General features: G+C 38.4%; 2 protein-coding genes across 4 annotated transcripts in view; both read right to left on the bottom strand.

The window, feature by feature from the left end:
- DMBT1 (deleted in malignant brain tumors 1) overlaps positions 1 to 17498 on the bottom strand; it is a 495581-nt gene that overhangs the window by 150710 nt on the left and 327373 nt on the right. Inside the window, 5 exon segments of the mRNA XM_069097407.1 lie at positions 9967 to 10162; positions 11064 to 11217; positions 12935 to 12961; positions 15543 to 15899; positions 16505 to 16722. Of these exon segments, the coding sequence (XP_068953508.1) occupies positions 9967 to 10162; positions 11064 to 11217; positions 12935 to 12961; positions 15543 to 15899; positions 16505 to 16722 (952 nt within the window).
- BUB3 (BUB3 mitotic checkpoint protein) overlaps positions 1 to 17498 on the bottom strand; it is a 555213-nt gene that overhangs the window by 495745 nt on the left and 41970 nt on the right. The gene's annotated exons all lie outside the window — the stretch shown is intronic.

Genomic DNA, 17498 nt, shown 5'->3' with positions numbered 1-17498 from the left:
CTCCTCCCAGGAGTTTGCTAAACCTCAGGCTTCATGTTACTCAAGCTCATGTGATATAGGCTTCCATGTGACTTAAGCAGGTCACATGGGCTTATTAATGAATGGGAAAGATCTTCCCATTAGGCAAAAATACATTACCATTACACTATTTTCCTGCATGGCATCTTATGAGCCCTTGAATAACTGAGAGTTGATCGATGAATTCTTTGATGATGGCAATCCCCCAATATACTGGGGATGAACCTCTCAGTCAGCTAGGCTGGTCCTCAGAAATCACACATTGCTAGGCATGCTTTACCTTATTTCCTGTTTTGTTCTATCTCTTGAAAGAATGAGCAACAAGAAGGTGGAAAGTCATGTTAAGTTACCAATTAAGCATTCCAGATAAAAGAACTCTTCATTCCAAGAAATTACAGAATGCAGAAATTACAATTGCAGCAGGTGATCTACTCCAACTTTCTCATTACATATATGAGAAAGCTGAGAGCCAGACAGATAAAACAGCAGCAAGGTCACACTGAGAGCAAAGCTGGGATTAGATCCCAAACGTCTTGACTCCCAGTTCAGTGCTCTCTCCACCAAAATGTATAAAACCATGAAGAATCACTACCATTATCCAAATGCCATAGTATTAAAAATAGGGTATATCCTCCTTAACTCAGAAAAGGCAAATTTATGAGAGTCTGAAGAGCTCATTTGTTTAACTTGCATTCAGAGAATGCATTCTTAAAGATTAGGAAGAATGGACGAATTATATTCCTAGTATCTTGCCAAGGTGAGGAGCTCAATTAATATTGGTTGATTTAATTTGAATTAGACAAATATTTTGTCTTTAATATCAAAAGCATTTTAAGGCATATCTGTAGTTCATTAAACAGCAATACAACAAAAAGGGGTGGCTAGGTGGTGCAGTGAATAGAGCACTGGCCCAGGAGTCAGGAGAACCTGAGTTCAAATCCAGCCTCAGACACAACACAAAAACTAGCCAAGTGACTTTGGGCAAGTCACTTAACCCCAATTGCCTTGCCTCCCCCCCTCTAAAAAAAGGCAAAAATAAACCCAACACAGCAAGAAAAACAATTACCAGAATAGGCAGTCGTTTCTGTGGTTGATGCTGAAATCACACAAAAAGCACAAGTCAAACCTAAATCACATTTTATACTAACAGGAAGTTTGAAAACCATTATTATCATTTATATATTTTAGGTTTCTGTTGTTCAGTGGTGTCAGACTCTTCATGACCCCATGTTTTGCCATTTGCTTCTCCAGGTCATTTTACAGATGGGGAACAGAAGTAAACAGGATTAAATGACTTGCCCAGGGTCACCCAGCTAGTAAATACCTGAGGCCAGATTTGAAATCATGAAGATGCCTCTTCCTCATTCCAAGCCCAATTCGCTATCCTCTGCCACCACCTATTGTTTTTTTTATCAACCACCCCCATTGTTTTAGGTTACCACACTACGAAGCCCAAACACAAGATGTTGCCTTCTAAAATGGAAGATAGAGAAGTTTGGGTTCTTTTTTTTTTTTAATGAAACTATGAGATTCATTTCCTGTTGGATGCTATTCCCACACTTCTACTAATACTATCTTAGTCTCACAGAATCTAGGAATTTAAGCTCTGAAAGTGAGCCTCAGAGTCTGTCTAGTGCCATCTATACCTGACTTAGAATCCCCTCTACAATCCCACCAAAACATTTACTTACCTTTTGTTGGAAGATCTTCAATGAAAATTTCACCATCTCTGGTGTCCACTTATGGATAAATTTAACAGTAAAAGAGTTATTTTTATATCAAGCCCAAATATGTCTCTTCACAACTATCATCCATTATTCCTACTTCTGTACTCTTATACCAAGCAGACCTAAGCAATAATCCTTCCACATGACAACTTTCCAAGAACGTGAGGACAGGTAAGTCCTCTCTGAATGTTCTCTTCCTAAGCTAAGCATTCCTATCTCCCGCAGTCAAACTGTACATGTCATGTGTTTTTATCCCCTTCACTTTCTTAATTATCCTCTTCCAGATATGCTACAGCATGTCTATGGCTATTCTAAAATGTGATATACAGAATTGAACACATAAACCTATTAACTTCATAAGCATAAGGTATCGTATCCACCCTGAGAATGATACAGGAAACGTTTGGAGGAGGGAAAGGTCTGGGGCATGATCTACTTCTAGGAGAGATCACTGTCAGGTTGGTAATACAGAAAGGCACACCGAGCAGCCATAAATTCACAGCACCAAAAATTTGGGTCCAGCATAGTCTAATACCTTGAATTACAGATGCGGAAACTGAGGCTTAGAGAAGTTAATAGCATGTCCAAGATCACACAGGCAGTGACAGAGGCAGGATTTGAACTTTAGTCCTCAGATTTCAAAGCCAACATTATTCCTATTGTCCTGTCTGCCACAAGACACCGGACATTTAGTAAGGGAGGGGATAAGCAGTAACAGGATATCCTTGTAGGAGTATGGAATGGCAATTTTTCTCCTGCAGTAATGTAAATGACCTGCTGAAAAGCCTGTAGGTTCACCCTGGGTGAATGAACTAGGACACAATTATACTCTAAGGCTAGACTTTGCTTTTTAGCCCAGCTAACATAATCAATATTGGGTAATTGATACCTGACTTTGCTGTTGATGGGGAATCTGTGGAGGCAGAAAGAAAGCATTAGTGATGACTAATAATAAGTTAGTTACAAGATTAGAAACTGAAATTTAAACCTTGACAATGAAACCAGGTATAAACAATTGACATTTGCCATCCATTTTATACCTCTTTGAGCTTTTAACACTGGGTCCTAGCTAATTTCGATCATCTGGCTAATAACTGTCAAATTTGAAAGCAGACAAATTGGTTGAATGATGAATCCCTTTATGCAATTAGCAAAATGTGCCCCAATGAGCTAATGTCATCACAGGAATAAAGTGTGGCATTCCTAAGCAAGAAGTCTGAAATACTGAATTGATCTTTCCTTCTCCCCTGATGCTGCAGTTGGGGTGGGTCATTCATTCTTGTTTTTAAAAGTTTGCATATTTTTAGTAGTAAGGACTGAGACTAGTACAATAGGGGTACCACACACCTCTTCCTTTTTAATGTAAGTTACTTTAATATGCCAGGGATTTCCAATGTTTATTATTGCAACATGATATCGTGATTTTAGGGAGCCAAACCAACATATTTGAACAGATTACACTGGTATCTTCATGGTGCCCACAGTTGGAGTGAACCAGTTACCATGAGGGTACTGTCCCAAGGAGGACTCCTCTCCTGTAAAATTGACATCATCCAGGACAATGCTGCCAGAGCAGGGCCAAACTTGGCTTCTGGAAGTGAGGCCACAGCTAATCTATAGTCAAGCTATTTGTAGATAACATGGCATCTTTGATGGACCAGTCGTCATCACAGACAGCCCCCCAGGTGCCATCGTGATAGACTTCTACATGCCCTTAACATCTGTTCTGGCCGTCTGCTAACCTGATGCCTGGACCTTGGATTGACAGAGGTAAGGCTTACCCACAAAGGTGAGGTTTGACTTAACAGCCAAGTTGGGACTGAGAGGACAAATGTCTATTGTATTAAGCAACTACAAGGGACCTACCTTTTGAGGTTTTATTTTCCCTATTAGAATATGAACTCATTAGGTGGAGGGATTGGTTCATTCTTTTTACTTGTATCCCCAGCACCTAAGAGGAACTTAATAAATACTTCTTAATTACTAGTCATTCAGCAAATTTTTGTTGGTATAGTCCCCACCCCCAACTTTTTTTTTCTGAACTGGATTGTCCATATACTAGAATTCTCCTCCTCCCTTTGTATTATATAAAACCTGGTTTTTGTCACATGGGATCTTCTGGATTTTTCATGTAAAACAAAGTATTGAGATTATTGAATTGAGAGTTAGGGGACCCAGCTCTTAGTCTGGGCTCTGTAACTGACTCTCCCCATGACCTTGAAGGTGGCACACAGCCAGTTAGAATCAGGAGGGAGTTCAGAGGTAAACTGGTGAAGTCCTACTATGTAACAGATGAGGAGGGTAGGCCAGCCAAGAGTATGTTTCATAGCATGATAAAGCCAGAAAGAACCTTGGTGACCATTTAATGCGATCCATTTTGTAGATAAGGAAACTGAGTCCAAGGAAGGTTATGTCCCAGAACTAATTAGTGGCAGAGCTGGGATTCAAATCCATTGTTCTTAATTTTACCATCTGCGTCCAGGCAGAATACTCCAATCCCTCTTTCTTGACAATCCTTCACTTTAGATTTGTTTTTTGGTTGATTGGGTGCTCAGTAAATATTTGTTGATTAATTGATTGATTTTAGGAACTTGGGTAGGGTTGGAGAAGGGGTGACTGGAATCATCAGAGTAAAGACTGACTATTATGAACGTCAGTTCAAGTAGACTTTAAATTAATTTCAATTTGAGATTTCCGGTCCTTCGGTTTTAGTCCTTGATAATTTTTGTGTTTGTTTGTTAAAAATAACCTTTTAAAACATTAGGTTAATTCTAATCAAATAGTACTAGGCTAAATCTGAGAAGGGTTAAGAGGAGGTGGGATGCTGAGAAAATAGTTTAGAGACGACTCCTCTAATGGAGGATCATTATTTACAACACTCTAATGCAAAATGGAATTTTGGGACTTGGGACCAGGGAACTGATCCCTTTGTTATTATGGTTTATTTATCTCTTGACTGGATTCTGGGTATAGGAAACTTAAACATATGCAGTATAGGAAGAAAGAGGAGGAAAAAGTTTTTCATAGTTTCTTAGCACTACATTGAAGTGAAATGTTGAAATGGGAAGAATTTGTCTTTGTCTTCCTCCCCACTTCCCTCCCTCCTCTCCTACTTTTGGTGCTTCCCTGGGGCATAGTATTCCTGTGTCTTAAGTCTCCCCTTATATCACCTCACCCTATCCTACTGCTTAAATGCTATTTCCTTCTCTTCTCTAATAAAAGCCAAATCAAAACAAACCAACAAAAAATACTTCCATTTACTACTGCATTTGATCTCAGCTAGGTGTTAGGAGAAAATAATTACCAATTCACATCACGTATGAATGAGCAAATTCTCCAGAGTTATTTATATTTTAAAATAATTAAAATGAAAAATATCTACTTTTTGTAATTTTAGCCAGTGAAAAATTAAGGTTGCATATATGTGAGCTCGAGCAGATATTTTTGATCAAAAACATTACCATGAAAACAGACCATTCCTTCCCAGGGGTCAACCCCTAGTGATAATTTCCTAAAGATGTTCCTATATTTTTTCTCACAATTTCTTCCATTTATGCTGAACTTAGAGTTTCTCTAATAGTTCCAGTGACTTTGATTGGTGGTAGAGGAGTAGAGAAATATAAGTTAGGAGGGTGGGTGACATTGACTATAGACTGACTATAATTCAGGGACTATCTGCACACATGTAAGGTATTTCTAGCTGCATACTATATTTTCTTTTCTTTTTTTTTGTAGGGGGGATGGCAAGGCAATTGGGGTTAACTAATTTGTCCAAGGTCACACAGTTAGTAAGTGTGTCAAGTGTCTGAGGTCGAATTTGGACTCAGGTCCTCCTGACTCCAGGGCTGGTGCTCTATTCATTGTACCGCTTAGCTGCCCCAACTACATTTTCCAATAATCAATCAATTTACAAGCATTTATTGAGCATCTATTATTTCTAAGTACTGTGCTAAACATACAGCAATAAAAAATAACATGCCTCTTTCTTCAAAGAACTTGCTATGAGAGACAGTCTGTATAGATATGTGCAAAATATATTAGATATATGGTGATTCTGAGGAGGCACTAATAGCTCTTCCAGAGGCAGGAGCTGGGACAGGAGGGAGAAAGTTTGTCAAGAAAGATCTACTGTAGAAAGTGGTGTTTGAGCTCAATCTTGAAGGAAATCAGAGATTCTGAGACTTGGAGGTGAGGAGGAAGTCCATTCCAGGCTTTGGGGAGAAGGGACCAGTATAAAGACCCAGAGAGAGAAGATGGGATCCCATGTGTATAGAACAATAAGTGGACCAGTCTGACTGACTCTTCATGTCTGTGGAGGATTGTAATGTGCAATCAAGATGGAAAAGTAGGTTGGGGTCAGATTGTAAAAGGTTATATATGTGACCTTTTGAGTAAATTAATATAATTTAAAGAAATTTTAAATAATTTATAATTTTAAAAAAGTTTGTATAATATTGTACATTCTATACAGAGTATATTTGACCCTGGTGGTACTAGGGAGCCATGGGGGTTTGTTGAGTAAGGAAGTAAAATGGTCAGATTTTCATGTTAGGAAAATCAGTTTGGCAGCAGTGTGAAGGAAGGATTCATTGGATATAATGATATAGTTTCCCTGAGCTAAATATATGATGAGATGCATTGTGAGAATGTATGAGAGAGCGTTACTAACTGCTGGGGATGATTCTGTTGAACTTGGAAAAGCTGCTGCTACAAATGGAAAGTAGTTTGATTACCTACTTTGGGGATCATTTGCAGCCAATTCCTAACTCTAGGCTAGTGTTCTTCCATTTTTTCTGCAGATTCTGGGGCTCTTGTTTTCATCATTCAACTTGTATTTGCGCAGGTTATCCAGGTTAATGATTTAGTATCAACTTCGAGCCCCAAATAATATTTGGGGCATTCCTTTTCTTTAGAAAATCATCTGGTCAAACAAATGATTGTAGCTACTGATTATTTTGGCTTACCTACCTGTAATGCGAATGTAAATTTTAAAGATCTTCCCTTCCCCTAGGCTAAAGTGCACCTGAAGCCTGGGGTGGGAGGCTTGTTTTTCAGTAGATACTTCTTGATTGGCCAGTGAGTCAATAAGGTTGTTACATTCTCTGAGCCAGGAGAAGGCTATATAAGCCCTGATGTGTAGCTTTGTTTTGGGACTCACTTTGAGAAGTGTTCTGTGATTTGATCTGAATTCTGGGAAGCCGTTGTCGAGAGTCCCCCGGCTTTGAAAAACCCAGATGTGGAAACCCAGATGTTGACTGGGTATGGATGTAATGGTTGGACAGTTTGGAAAGCTGTCTACTTGATCTGTTAATGTCTTGATAATTCTGTCTGTATATTTTGAAGTTTGGGGTGCTGACCTTTTTCCCCTGAACAAGGTAAACGATATATGTCTGACTGATTAAAGTAAGCTTGTTAACCCATTTTGAGTTGCTTTCCTTTAACAAAGCAGATCCAAGAACCTGTGGTGGCGGCAAACCCTGAGGACGCTTGGGGTGCTTGCTGCTACACTACCCCAATGAATAATTAATAGGATCACGAATTCAGAGGTAGAAGGGGACTTTGAGATCATTTAGTCCAATCCTTTCCTTTACATATGAAGAAACTGAGGCCAGAAGAGATTCAGTGCCCTGCCTATGGTTGCACAGATAGTAGTAAATTGGAGAATTAGGATTTGAACCCAGGGCCTCAAATTGCAAATTTACTACTCTTTCCACAATACCATGTTGTCTTCTCTGACCCATCAACCACTCTACTGACTTGCATTTTTAACTAATAAAGATTCCAGTTGATTATGTTGGGAATTTGGCTACTATTAGGACCAATTATGTGAATCAAATGTCTTTATCCAATGTTTTATCACAGTATGAGAGTGACCTGGGTTTTTCAGTGAATATGTCAATGGAGTACAAACTCTGGTGGGACCTCAAAGTACAGAAAGGTTCTCAGGGAGGCCAGGAGATGGACTGTATGTCTAATTGTCTGAGAACTAGGTAGTTAAGTTCAGAAATACAGATAGCTATGTGACTCAATGGATAGAGCACTGGACCTGGACTCAGGAGGATCTAAGTTCAAATCCAGCCTTAGATACTCTGTGGCCCTGGACAATTCACTTAATTTCTGTTTGCCTCAATTTCTCATCTGTACAATGGAGATAATAATAGCACCTACCTCCCCAGGGTCTTTGTAAGGATCAAGTAAGATAATATTTGCAAAATGTTTTGCAAACTATAAAATACTATATAAATGTTATGATTATTTTTGATGTTCATCAGCAGGTTGGTCATAGAGTAATGATTTTCGCATCATGATAATTCTTAAAGATTATCAATATCAACTAAATCTTAAAGAGATTACATCTATGTGGTTGGCAGGAATATTCACATCAAGGAAATCATGTGAAATCACTATTGCAATGATGAAGACTGAGTGTCAAAGTTTTGGAAAGGTGAGCCAAGATTAACCTGAGGGACAGAAGGAAGTGTTACTCCTCCTCCCACCCTCTTTCCATTAATATTGAATGTAAAGGTTAAAAATGCATGTCTATGACCTATCCTTGGGTGTCCCTGAGAGCAATTGGAGAGCAACTGACTCTGTGCCTTTGCCATTGAAAAGATGACTTAGATAATGTTTCGTTATTTGAAGAAGATCCAAAAAATACCTGATGTTGAGTCATGATCTACCATCATTGTTGACATTGAAGAATCCATCGTAACTAAGAAAGACAAGGGAAGCTTAGGTAAATATTTCTAACCACTGCTCTATCCACCATGTCACCTAAGTGCCTAGTACAAGAACCACTTATTTAGGCAGGTAGGTAGTATAGTAGGTAGAGCATGGGTCCCCACAAAACAAAAACCCACTTATTTAGAAACAGGTTCTTTTGAGTTGATATAGAGTCGCTGGACCAAAAGATCCTTTGTTCCATCCCACTACCTTCAAATGATTCCTTCACAATTTGCTCTAGTGGAAATAAGATAATACCTGAACAGCTAACTCCGGCATCTTCATGATGACCACAATTATGGGAGAACCAGCCGCTGTTAAGGCAATGCCACAATTTTGCTTCATTTCCCGCACATTCCACGTCATCCAAAGCAATAGATCCTGAGCCTCGACCAAAATATGCCCGTCCTGGAGCATCAATAGCTCTTCCACAATCCAACTGTCTGCACACCACCTGTGCATCCCTGAGGTCCCAGCTGTCATCACACACTGTGCCCCACATGTTGTTATAGTATATTTCAACTCGTCCTTCACATTGATGACTTCCATTCATCAATCTTAGAGAAATGTCTGGGCAATAGGAGAAAAAAGTGGTTATTACTCTAAGGCATTTCCCACTTAATAGTATTTTCAAAAAGAGGGTATATGCAATTCTGCAGAGTTCACTGGTTTTGGGGAAAAAAAGTTTTTGGAAAATTCCTTTAACTTCCCACTTTGACATTCAAATATTTACCAGATTAGAGGAAATGGCTTTTTATAATGGAATTTATTGTTAGATGAAAAGATCAGGTTCTCCAACTTTGAACTTTGAATTAGAGTTGTTGTTGTTTAACAAAGACATTATAAGCTAAATAAAAATTTTATTTTAAATAAAATAGTGCATGTAAAAGAAGTTTCCCAGTCATTTTATCACATAGGATGACTATTACGTACTGAGGCTACATCCCTCAATGCCTCAATTATATTATGAGAAATTACATAAGTTATCTTGGCAGTTACATTAATTCTTTCAAACCACTAGAATGCTATTGAGTACACTACAATTTTAATATAACTATTATGGTGAACGACAAAATACAGAGTGAGAAAAAAGTCATAAATTCAAAAATTAAGGTCCTGCTTATACTTTTTCTATCAAGGTCAACCATTTATATTCTAAGATATCCTGCCTTTGTTAAAGTCATTTGTCTATCTGAGCAAAAGGATAATGTATTTGGATTTTTGGAAAGAATGATTGAACACAAAATATTTTCATTTTGCTCTAATTGACTTATTTTCTAGTCTTGTAAGCAGCGGCTAAGTCTGAAATCAGAAAACTCAGTTATCCTACCAGACAATTCAAAGAGTAAAATAATCTTTGCTTGACCTAGAGCAGATGTTTAATTTTGATCTCAACTCGATTTTTAGAACAATTATCCTTACATTTTGGAATGAAACATTCATTTTTAGAAATGCCCCAGCATTATGAGCACCTACCATTATCATTTTCATCTGGTACAATGGAATCATAGGAGGCATAGAAGCCAATATTGGTGATGATGGCATCGCTGTGGAATACAACAGTCATACTGTTGGAGGAAGATGTAAATATTGGGGTGGTACCAGAACAAAACCTCCCCAGGGAAAATGATGCACTCTGGGGACCATCAAATATTTCCACGAAGTCATAAGGACAGCCATAGAAGTTTTCCATCCTGTGAAATGAAATGACATCATCTCTTAGCAAAATCATCTGAGAGGCATAGTGGGTAGAGAACTAGGCTTGATGAAGACCTGAGTGAATCTGTCATCAGACACTAATGCTACAACCACAGGCAGGTCACTTTAATTCTCTTTGCTTCAGGCTCCTAATCTATAAAATGAGGGCATTGGTCCTCCAAGTTTCCTTCCACTCTAAATCTATGGTTTTAACTAAATTGGTACTGAAATAGAAAGAGCATTGGATTTGCAGTCAGATGATCTGTGAAAATCTGAGCATATTACTTAACCTTTCTAAATTTCAGTTTCCTTATCTGTAAAATGGAGGTCATAATATCTGCAATGCCTACCTACCAGCTAGGGTTGGCATGAAGCTCAAATTAGATGTTAATGAACTGTTTTGTAACTGTAAGGAGGCAATATAAATGTCAGCTACTATCAAAATTTATTCATTTGTGTCTAACAGGTGGCCCAAAGTCATTTAGAAAGTTTTCACCTGAAATTTCACGTTTATTTATGTATTCTTCTGAGTCCCCTTTTGCATTTGCCCACTTATTTCAGTTTTAAGGAAGAAATATACAAGATTTTGTATAACTCGCTCCTACTATTGCCCTCCACCCTACCTAGGTCAGCAGCATGAGTCCTTAGTCTATGAAGGTTAAGGTAGAAGGGCAGTAGACTTGTGAACTGTTTAGTTAAAGGTTATTATCTGAAAGTCTGTATTTGTCCCATTTGCATTCTTATCTAGTCTTCAGCTACTAAGTATTGTTAGCCCTTTTCAGAATAAAAACAATTCATACTTTAGCTAGAGATGATACAATGGCAAATATATTTGTGTAGGTATGTATGTGTGTATGTATTTGTGTATTTATGTGTGTACACATGCATTTTACTTACTTCACTACTTCGAATGTGAGTTTGACATGAGCCCTGCTGTCCACTTGTATTTCCCAGGCACAGACTATATTTGTAGGGTATTTTTTAGGGTACCAAGGGCTGGTAAAAGAGCCTGAAGAATTTGTGAGCAAACCACCACAATGGAAATTTTCATCTGCAAAAATATGAAAGGAATCATATTAGATAACTTTTACATATTCTGATTATTGCTGGTTGTGTGACCAGGAGTACCTTTCCAAGTCCCCTTATCTGTAAAATAGGGATAATAGTTTATATTAGTATTTATCTCATGGGGTTCTTGTGAGAAAATGCTTTGCAAACTTTAAAGCGTTACCTAATATGGTATCATCATCATCATCATTTAATTTGGTTTAATGGAAAGGGCACAGGGTCAGAAGTCAGGATCCCTAATTCTATTCCTGGCTGTCATAATCTTTACGTCTTCAGCTTTTTTCACTGGTTGGTAGGGATAGTAATGGCTACATAGTCAACTGTGTAGGATTGTTTGAAAATGGGAAATGGACTTGCAATTTTATTGGGGGCAGGAAACTCCTGATTTGAATATTAGGAACTCCTGCTATCAAAGCAGGTCAGCACCTTTTTTGCAATCTAAAGTCTCAGAGACTTGCCTTGAGAATTGAGAGTGTAAGTGACTGCCCAGAGTCATTCATCCATTATGTGAGTCAGAGGTAGAATTTAAATCCAGGTTTTCTGATTCCAAGGCAAGCTTTCTATTCACTATACCATCTTTCAGGAGTATCATGAAGGTAAAATGATAAAAAGACATTTTGAAAAGTTCAAATTAGATAGACAGTATTGTATAGTCAGGATAGACTGCTTGATTTAGTATCATGAAAACCTCAGTTCAAATCCTTCCTTTGACACTTTCTGTTTGACAATAGGCAAAGTACTTAACTTCACTGTACCTCAGTTTCCCTGTCTGTAAACTAAGAATTACAGTAATAACTCAGAAAGATAACTATCTCCTAGGATTTTTGTAAGGATCAAATGAGAAAATGGAAATATAAAAATTAAATTATAAAAATATTACACATATGCAAGAATTTTTTGGAGGAGGGAAGGCAAGGCAGTTGGGGTTAAGTGACTTGCCCAAGGTCACACAGCTAGTAAGTATAAAGTGTCTTAGTGTGGATTTGAACTCAGGTCCTGACTCCAGGTCTGGTGCTCTATTCACTGCATCACCTAGCTGCCCTGAAAGATATTATTTTGTATTCAGACAGGGCATGGACTAAACAACTGCTTAAGTTCTTTTCTGCAGATATATGTATACACACACATATATATGCATATATACATACATATATATATATATACCAACATATTAAAAATATGACATACCCTAATCTTATATCTTCTGTTAAGATAAAAAACTAAATCAGTAATTGTGTTCAGCACTATATTTTTTTAACAAAGTCTTTGATTTGTCTGGCATATAGTCATAACCTCTCATTTCTACCTGTACATTGAGGAAAGAACACTAATCTAGTTCCTGGAGGAGTTGTGATTTGAAAGACAGATGGTGGCCCAAGCTTTTAATCTCTGCTGCCCGGGAGGTTGAGGCTGGTGGATTTCTTGAGCTCAGGGTTTCTGAGTGGTCGTAGTGGTCAGATATCTACACCAAGTTTGGCATTAGTACGTTCAACCCATGGAGTAGGGGGCCATCAGGTTGCCTAGAGATGGGCAAACTGGCTCAGATTGAAGACAGACAAGGTTAAGGCTACCATGCTGACCAGTAAGGGGATCAGCTGTGAGTGGCCTCCACACTTCCAACCTGAGCAAGATGGGGACTTTTTTAAGGAAAGAAAGAAAAACAGTTGACAGTACAAAAGGCAAATAAATTGAAGTGATACCTATTGGTGGAGACTCATCATTCAAGTCTGCAAAAATAAACAGAAAAAAGTTCTCATGAACAAAGATTGTATTAGTCAAATGGATCTTTTAAAGTACAAGTCACTTAGAAAACATCAGACCCCCTTTCAGAATTAGGGCTAGGGCTTCCTTCCCTATGTTCCCTTGACTGATCAGGGGATTAGGTCCTTTACAAGTCTTTCCTCTTGCTTACCTTATGTTGCACCCCCTCTAAAATACTTATCTCGTATTATTGTATCATAGCTATTTGTATAGTTGCCTCCTAAACTCTGTGAGGGTAGGGAACCATGTCTTATTTAAACTCTTTCCTCTAGTACCTAGCATAGTTTTATGCACATAGAAGGTGCTGAATGAATGATTGTTGAATTGAAATTGCCCTGGATTTGAATGCAAAGCATTGGTTTTAATTCCAACCCTATAGATTTCCTATGTCACCCTTGGCTAGTTAATTTAACTGCTTTGGGCCTCAGTTTCCCCATTTATAAAGTTAATGGGTTGTACTGATGTCTGTTCTAGCTCTAAACTCTAAGATACCATGAATAATATGTGGTATTTTATTTCTTTTGAGGGAGCTATGGGGGACAGTGGAAAGGACCTGGAATCAGGAAGATCTGAGTTCAAATTTGGCCTCACTAGTTGTATGACTCTGGGAAACTCATTCGACTTCCATCTACCTCAGTTTCCTTGATTGTAAAATCAGTACAGTGATAGCACCTACCTTCCAGGGTTGTTGTGAGGAAGAAATGAGAAAATATTTTTAAAGTCATAGTGCCTGGAACACATCAGGTACTTAAGAAATGCTTTCTTGCTTCTTTCATTTTGTATATCTGTAAGCACCCAGTACTGTGTTTTGTGTTTGTAGGCAGATAGCTAATTGGTTCAGGAAATCCCAGTGACTTTATGGGGTTTTTCATCTCTAATAATATTGGTATGAATCTGCATTTCACTTGGCAAAGAGTCTCAGAAAAATCAGTGGCTACAGGATTAAATGATTTATTTGTATTTGGGGAACCTCTCAGTTTACCGGCCCCTCTATCCCTGCCTGATGGAAACATGATGTGGGAAATGATACCTGTTGGTCTTGATTGGGTGTGGCCATCAGAAGCTGCTCAGATGCAGAAGAAGACAGGAGAGCCAGAAGGAGTAAGAATAGAATAGAATAGTTAAATAACAAATATCACACAGTTTTCCTATTAAAAATGGTTTCCAGTAAGTCACCAGGGATGATAATAGCAATAAATAGTCAATGGCTAAGTTAGTTCAAAAATATATGAAGCAACTCTGGATTGCCAGAGTTGGCCAGTAAATTCTCTGTTTTAGGACTCAGGACAAATAACAAGACAAATTCAGTTGGGGGCTGGTGGATGTAGAGGTAGAAAGCTCACGCCCCAGGACACCAGACTCTCTAGGGGACAGACCTAAGGACTCTATGAGAATAGAGGGGGGATAACAGTACAGGACTAATCCAGGCAAGAACCCCTATGGAATGTGTCTGTTTGATTTGGCTAGAAGGAGAAAATGCAATATCCTATTTTAGTTAATTATTCTTGCCAGGTAGGTGCTCAGTTCAGTAGTTTCCATCTGCTAAAAGTGCAAGTGTCTAAATTTTAATACTCTGGGGTTAAACCCCAATGACTCTGCTAACTTATGACTCTACTCATGGGGCTACCAGATTGGATTTTCCTCACATGTTTAATGATGTTACAAAGAGAAATAAAGTATTTCTTGTTAGGCAACAGCAATGGAATCCCAGGAAGTGGGGTTGGCAGGAGCATCACTAGCAGGGCAAGAATGGTCACTTGGAATCAGTAGGGATCATTATCAGTAAAATAATATGGTTCAGAAAGAGTCTTCTGATTTGGCATCAGAGGACTTGGGTTTGACTCCCTGCTCTGCTATTTGCTCCCTGGGGAACCTTGGGAAAGACATTTTCCCCTAGGTCTCTAGGTTTCTTCATCTATCAAAAAGAGGTTTGGACTGGGTCCTTCCCAGCTCCTAGGAATATCTTTCCAAATAGATGGAAATGATGTTATAGTAGAGGAATTCTGTATTCTAGGAACTCCTAGGCTTTGAATATTTGATAATTCGATGATTCCAATCTCCTATTCAATCACCACCACTCAATTAACCAGTTCATTCAAATTGAGTCTTGGTATAAGATTTGCTTAGATAAAACCTTTGTATATATTACACCAATATGCCATTAAATGAAGGGACACTCTTAGTGTGAGAACTCTCTCAGCCAATGTAGATCCTAACCTAAGACTTAGTAAATATGTCTCAGAGTGTTGTTTGAGGAGTATAGTAGTTAAATAACTTTTCCAGGGTCATTTTGATCATATTAGGAGAGTTAAAAATCCATAGCACATGGGGCGGCCAGGTGGCTTAGCAAGTAAGAGCACCGGCTCCAGTGTCGGGATGACCTGGGGATCAAATTCAGGCTCAAATACTTAGCACCACACCCAGAAATAACTGGCCATGTAACCTTGAGCAAGTTACTTAATCCCAATTGCTTTAAAAAAAAATCCATAGCACATAGTGGAAAAATGAAGCAAAGGATAGTGCTACCCTCAAGGCTACGTTCTCAACTATTCCCTGATAGCAGAGGCATTGACAGTGACAAGCAGAGCGTACCTGAGCAGACAACACTGGCATCTTCCTGGTGCCCACAGTTATGGGAGAACCAACCATTGTGCATACATTGCCACACTTTGGCTTCATTTCCAATGCACTGCACATCATCCAGAATTATGGGTCCTGAACCTCCCGCAAAGTGGTTATGTCCTGGTGCAGACAGAGCTTGTCCACAGCCCATCTGCTGGCATACAACCTGGGCATCTGTCAGGTCCCAACTGTCATCACACACTGTTCCCCAGGTGCCATTGTAGTAGACCTCCACACGACCTTCACACCTGTGACTTCCATTCACCAATCTCAGGGATATATCTTAGAAACATAACAAAAAAAGATGGCTTAGCTACAGAGGGCTTTTGCTAAAATTCAATTTCCAATTCTGGCTCTTGGGAACCATGGAGAAAGAGTTTCATATTTGTAGCTCTCAGTTGCTCCTCCTTAAAATGAAGGCGCTGGATTATAAATGAGCTTTCAGCTAGTTTTTCCACCAGTAAAACTACGATTCTCTGCTTCTGTGATTTTCTACTTAAGGGCAGAACATGCTTTCAGCACCTGGATGCCAATGTTTTAGAATACTAAAAAGGTCAAATTATATATTATATGTTATATTATGTTCATTATAATTATAATGAACAATCTGGGCCCTAGATAATAGATGAGGAAATGAGCCTCTTTCCTTTCATTGGAAGGGTAGGGGTGAACAGATACAGAACAGTGCATATGCATATATACATCACATATAATAACAATGTATGTTAGATTAGTATAACTTTTTCTTGGTTAAAATGGAGGACTTTCTAGTTATATGCTTTGTGTACATGAAATTCCAAGCTGTGCCAACAAAGGACCTGTTTCAGACCAAATTTCAAGTATTATTTTCTCTTAAAAACAAAGGACTCAACTTCATAGACACCTACCAGCTTCTTGTTCACCTTGCTGAATAGCATTATACATCGCATAGAAGCCAGTGCTGGTGATCATAGAGTCACTTCTGAACACAACTGTCACTTTGTTGGAAGTAGAGAAAAATGTGAGTTCTGCCCCAGCACAGAATCTCCCCATGGATAGGTAGGCAGCTTGATGGCCATCAAAGACTTCAAGAAAGTCATAAGGACACCCATAGATATCTTCCAGTCTGAGGAGGGAAATGCATTGTCATCAGTTTCCCATCCTTATGGTCTAAATATCATTTCAAATTCATAAGACAAGAAAAGAACACTTAAAATGAATATTTTGAATTTTAAAATGGCCCTTTGTCTTGAGAAACCACTGGTCCCTAAATTCTTTTTTAAATATTAGATTGAAATTCTTTGGTTCAATCTATTAAACAATCAACAAGTATTTAATGAGTGCCTCCTAATGGGTCAAAGACAAAAGGGAAATGGACCCTGCATTCAAGGAGCTCTCATTGTATTGGTTCCCCCAAGAGAAACAGCGTGAGTAGGTCTCCAGATTCTGCTATAATCTTCTTCTGAGGCCTAGAGGAGAATGAGTGGATGACCTATAGCCTATTTAATCTGGAATCTCCCCCTTAGTTCAGCACCACAGATAAACACCAAAAAAGTGTTTTCAATTTAATGGTTTCATAGGAGTAAAGGATAAATCACAGTCATCCACACCCACAAACATTGATAGAGTCCCTGTCCAGGTAAAAGCACCCCTGCTTCCTCTTCTTCTGACGACATTTTCTCTATCTATATATCTATTTTTTCTGTCATCTATCTACCTATCAATCTATCATTGATCTTTATTATCTATCATTTATCAATCTATCTTTCTACTATCTCTCTATATATTATCTATCATCTATCCATCTGCCTCTCTGTTTATGTATCAATTTTCTTTCAATCTTTATTATCTATCAATCTTCCTATCATCTATCCATCTATCATTTATATTTCTACATATTAT

The sequence above is a fragment of the Petaurus breviceps genome, unplaced genomic scaffold (genome assembly GCF_028583685.1).
Source record: "Petaurus breviceps papuanus isolate PSGF00001 unplaced genomic scaffold, PetGlider_PUasm1.0 37, whole genome shotgun sequence".
Lineage (NCBI taxonomy): Eukaryota > Metazoa > Chordata > Mammalia > Diprotodontia > Petauridae > Petaurus > Petaurus breviceps.
Note: the sequence above shows the minus strand (reverse complement) of the source record. Positions and strands in the feature narration are given on the sequence as shown.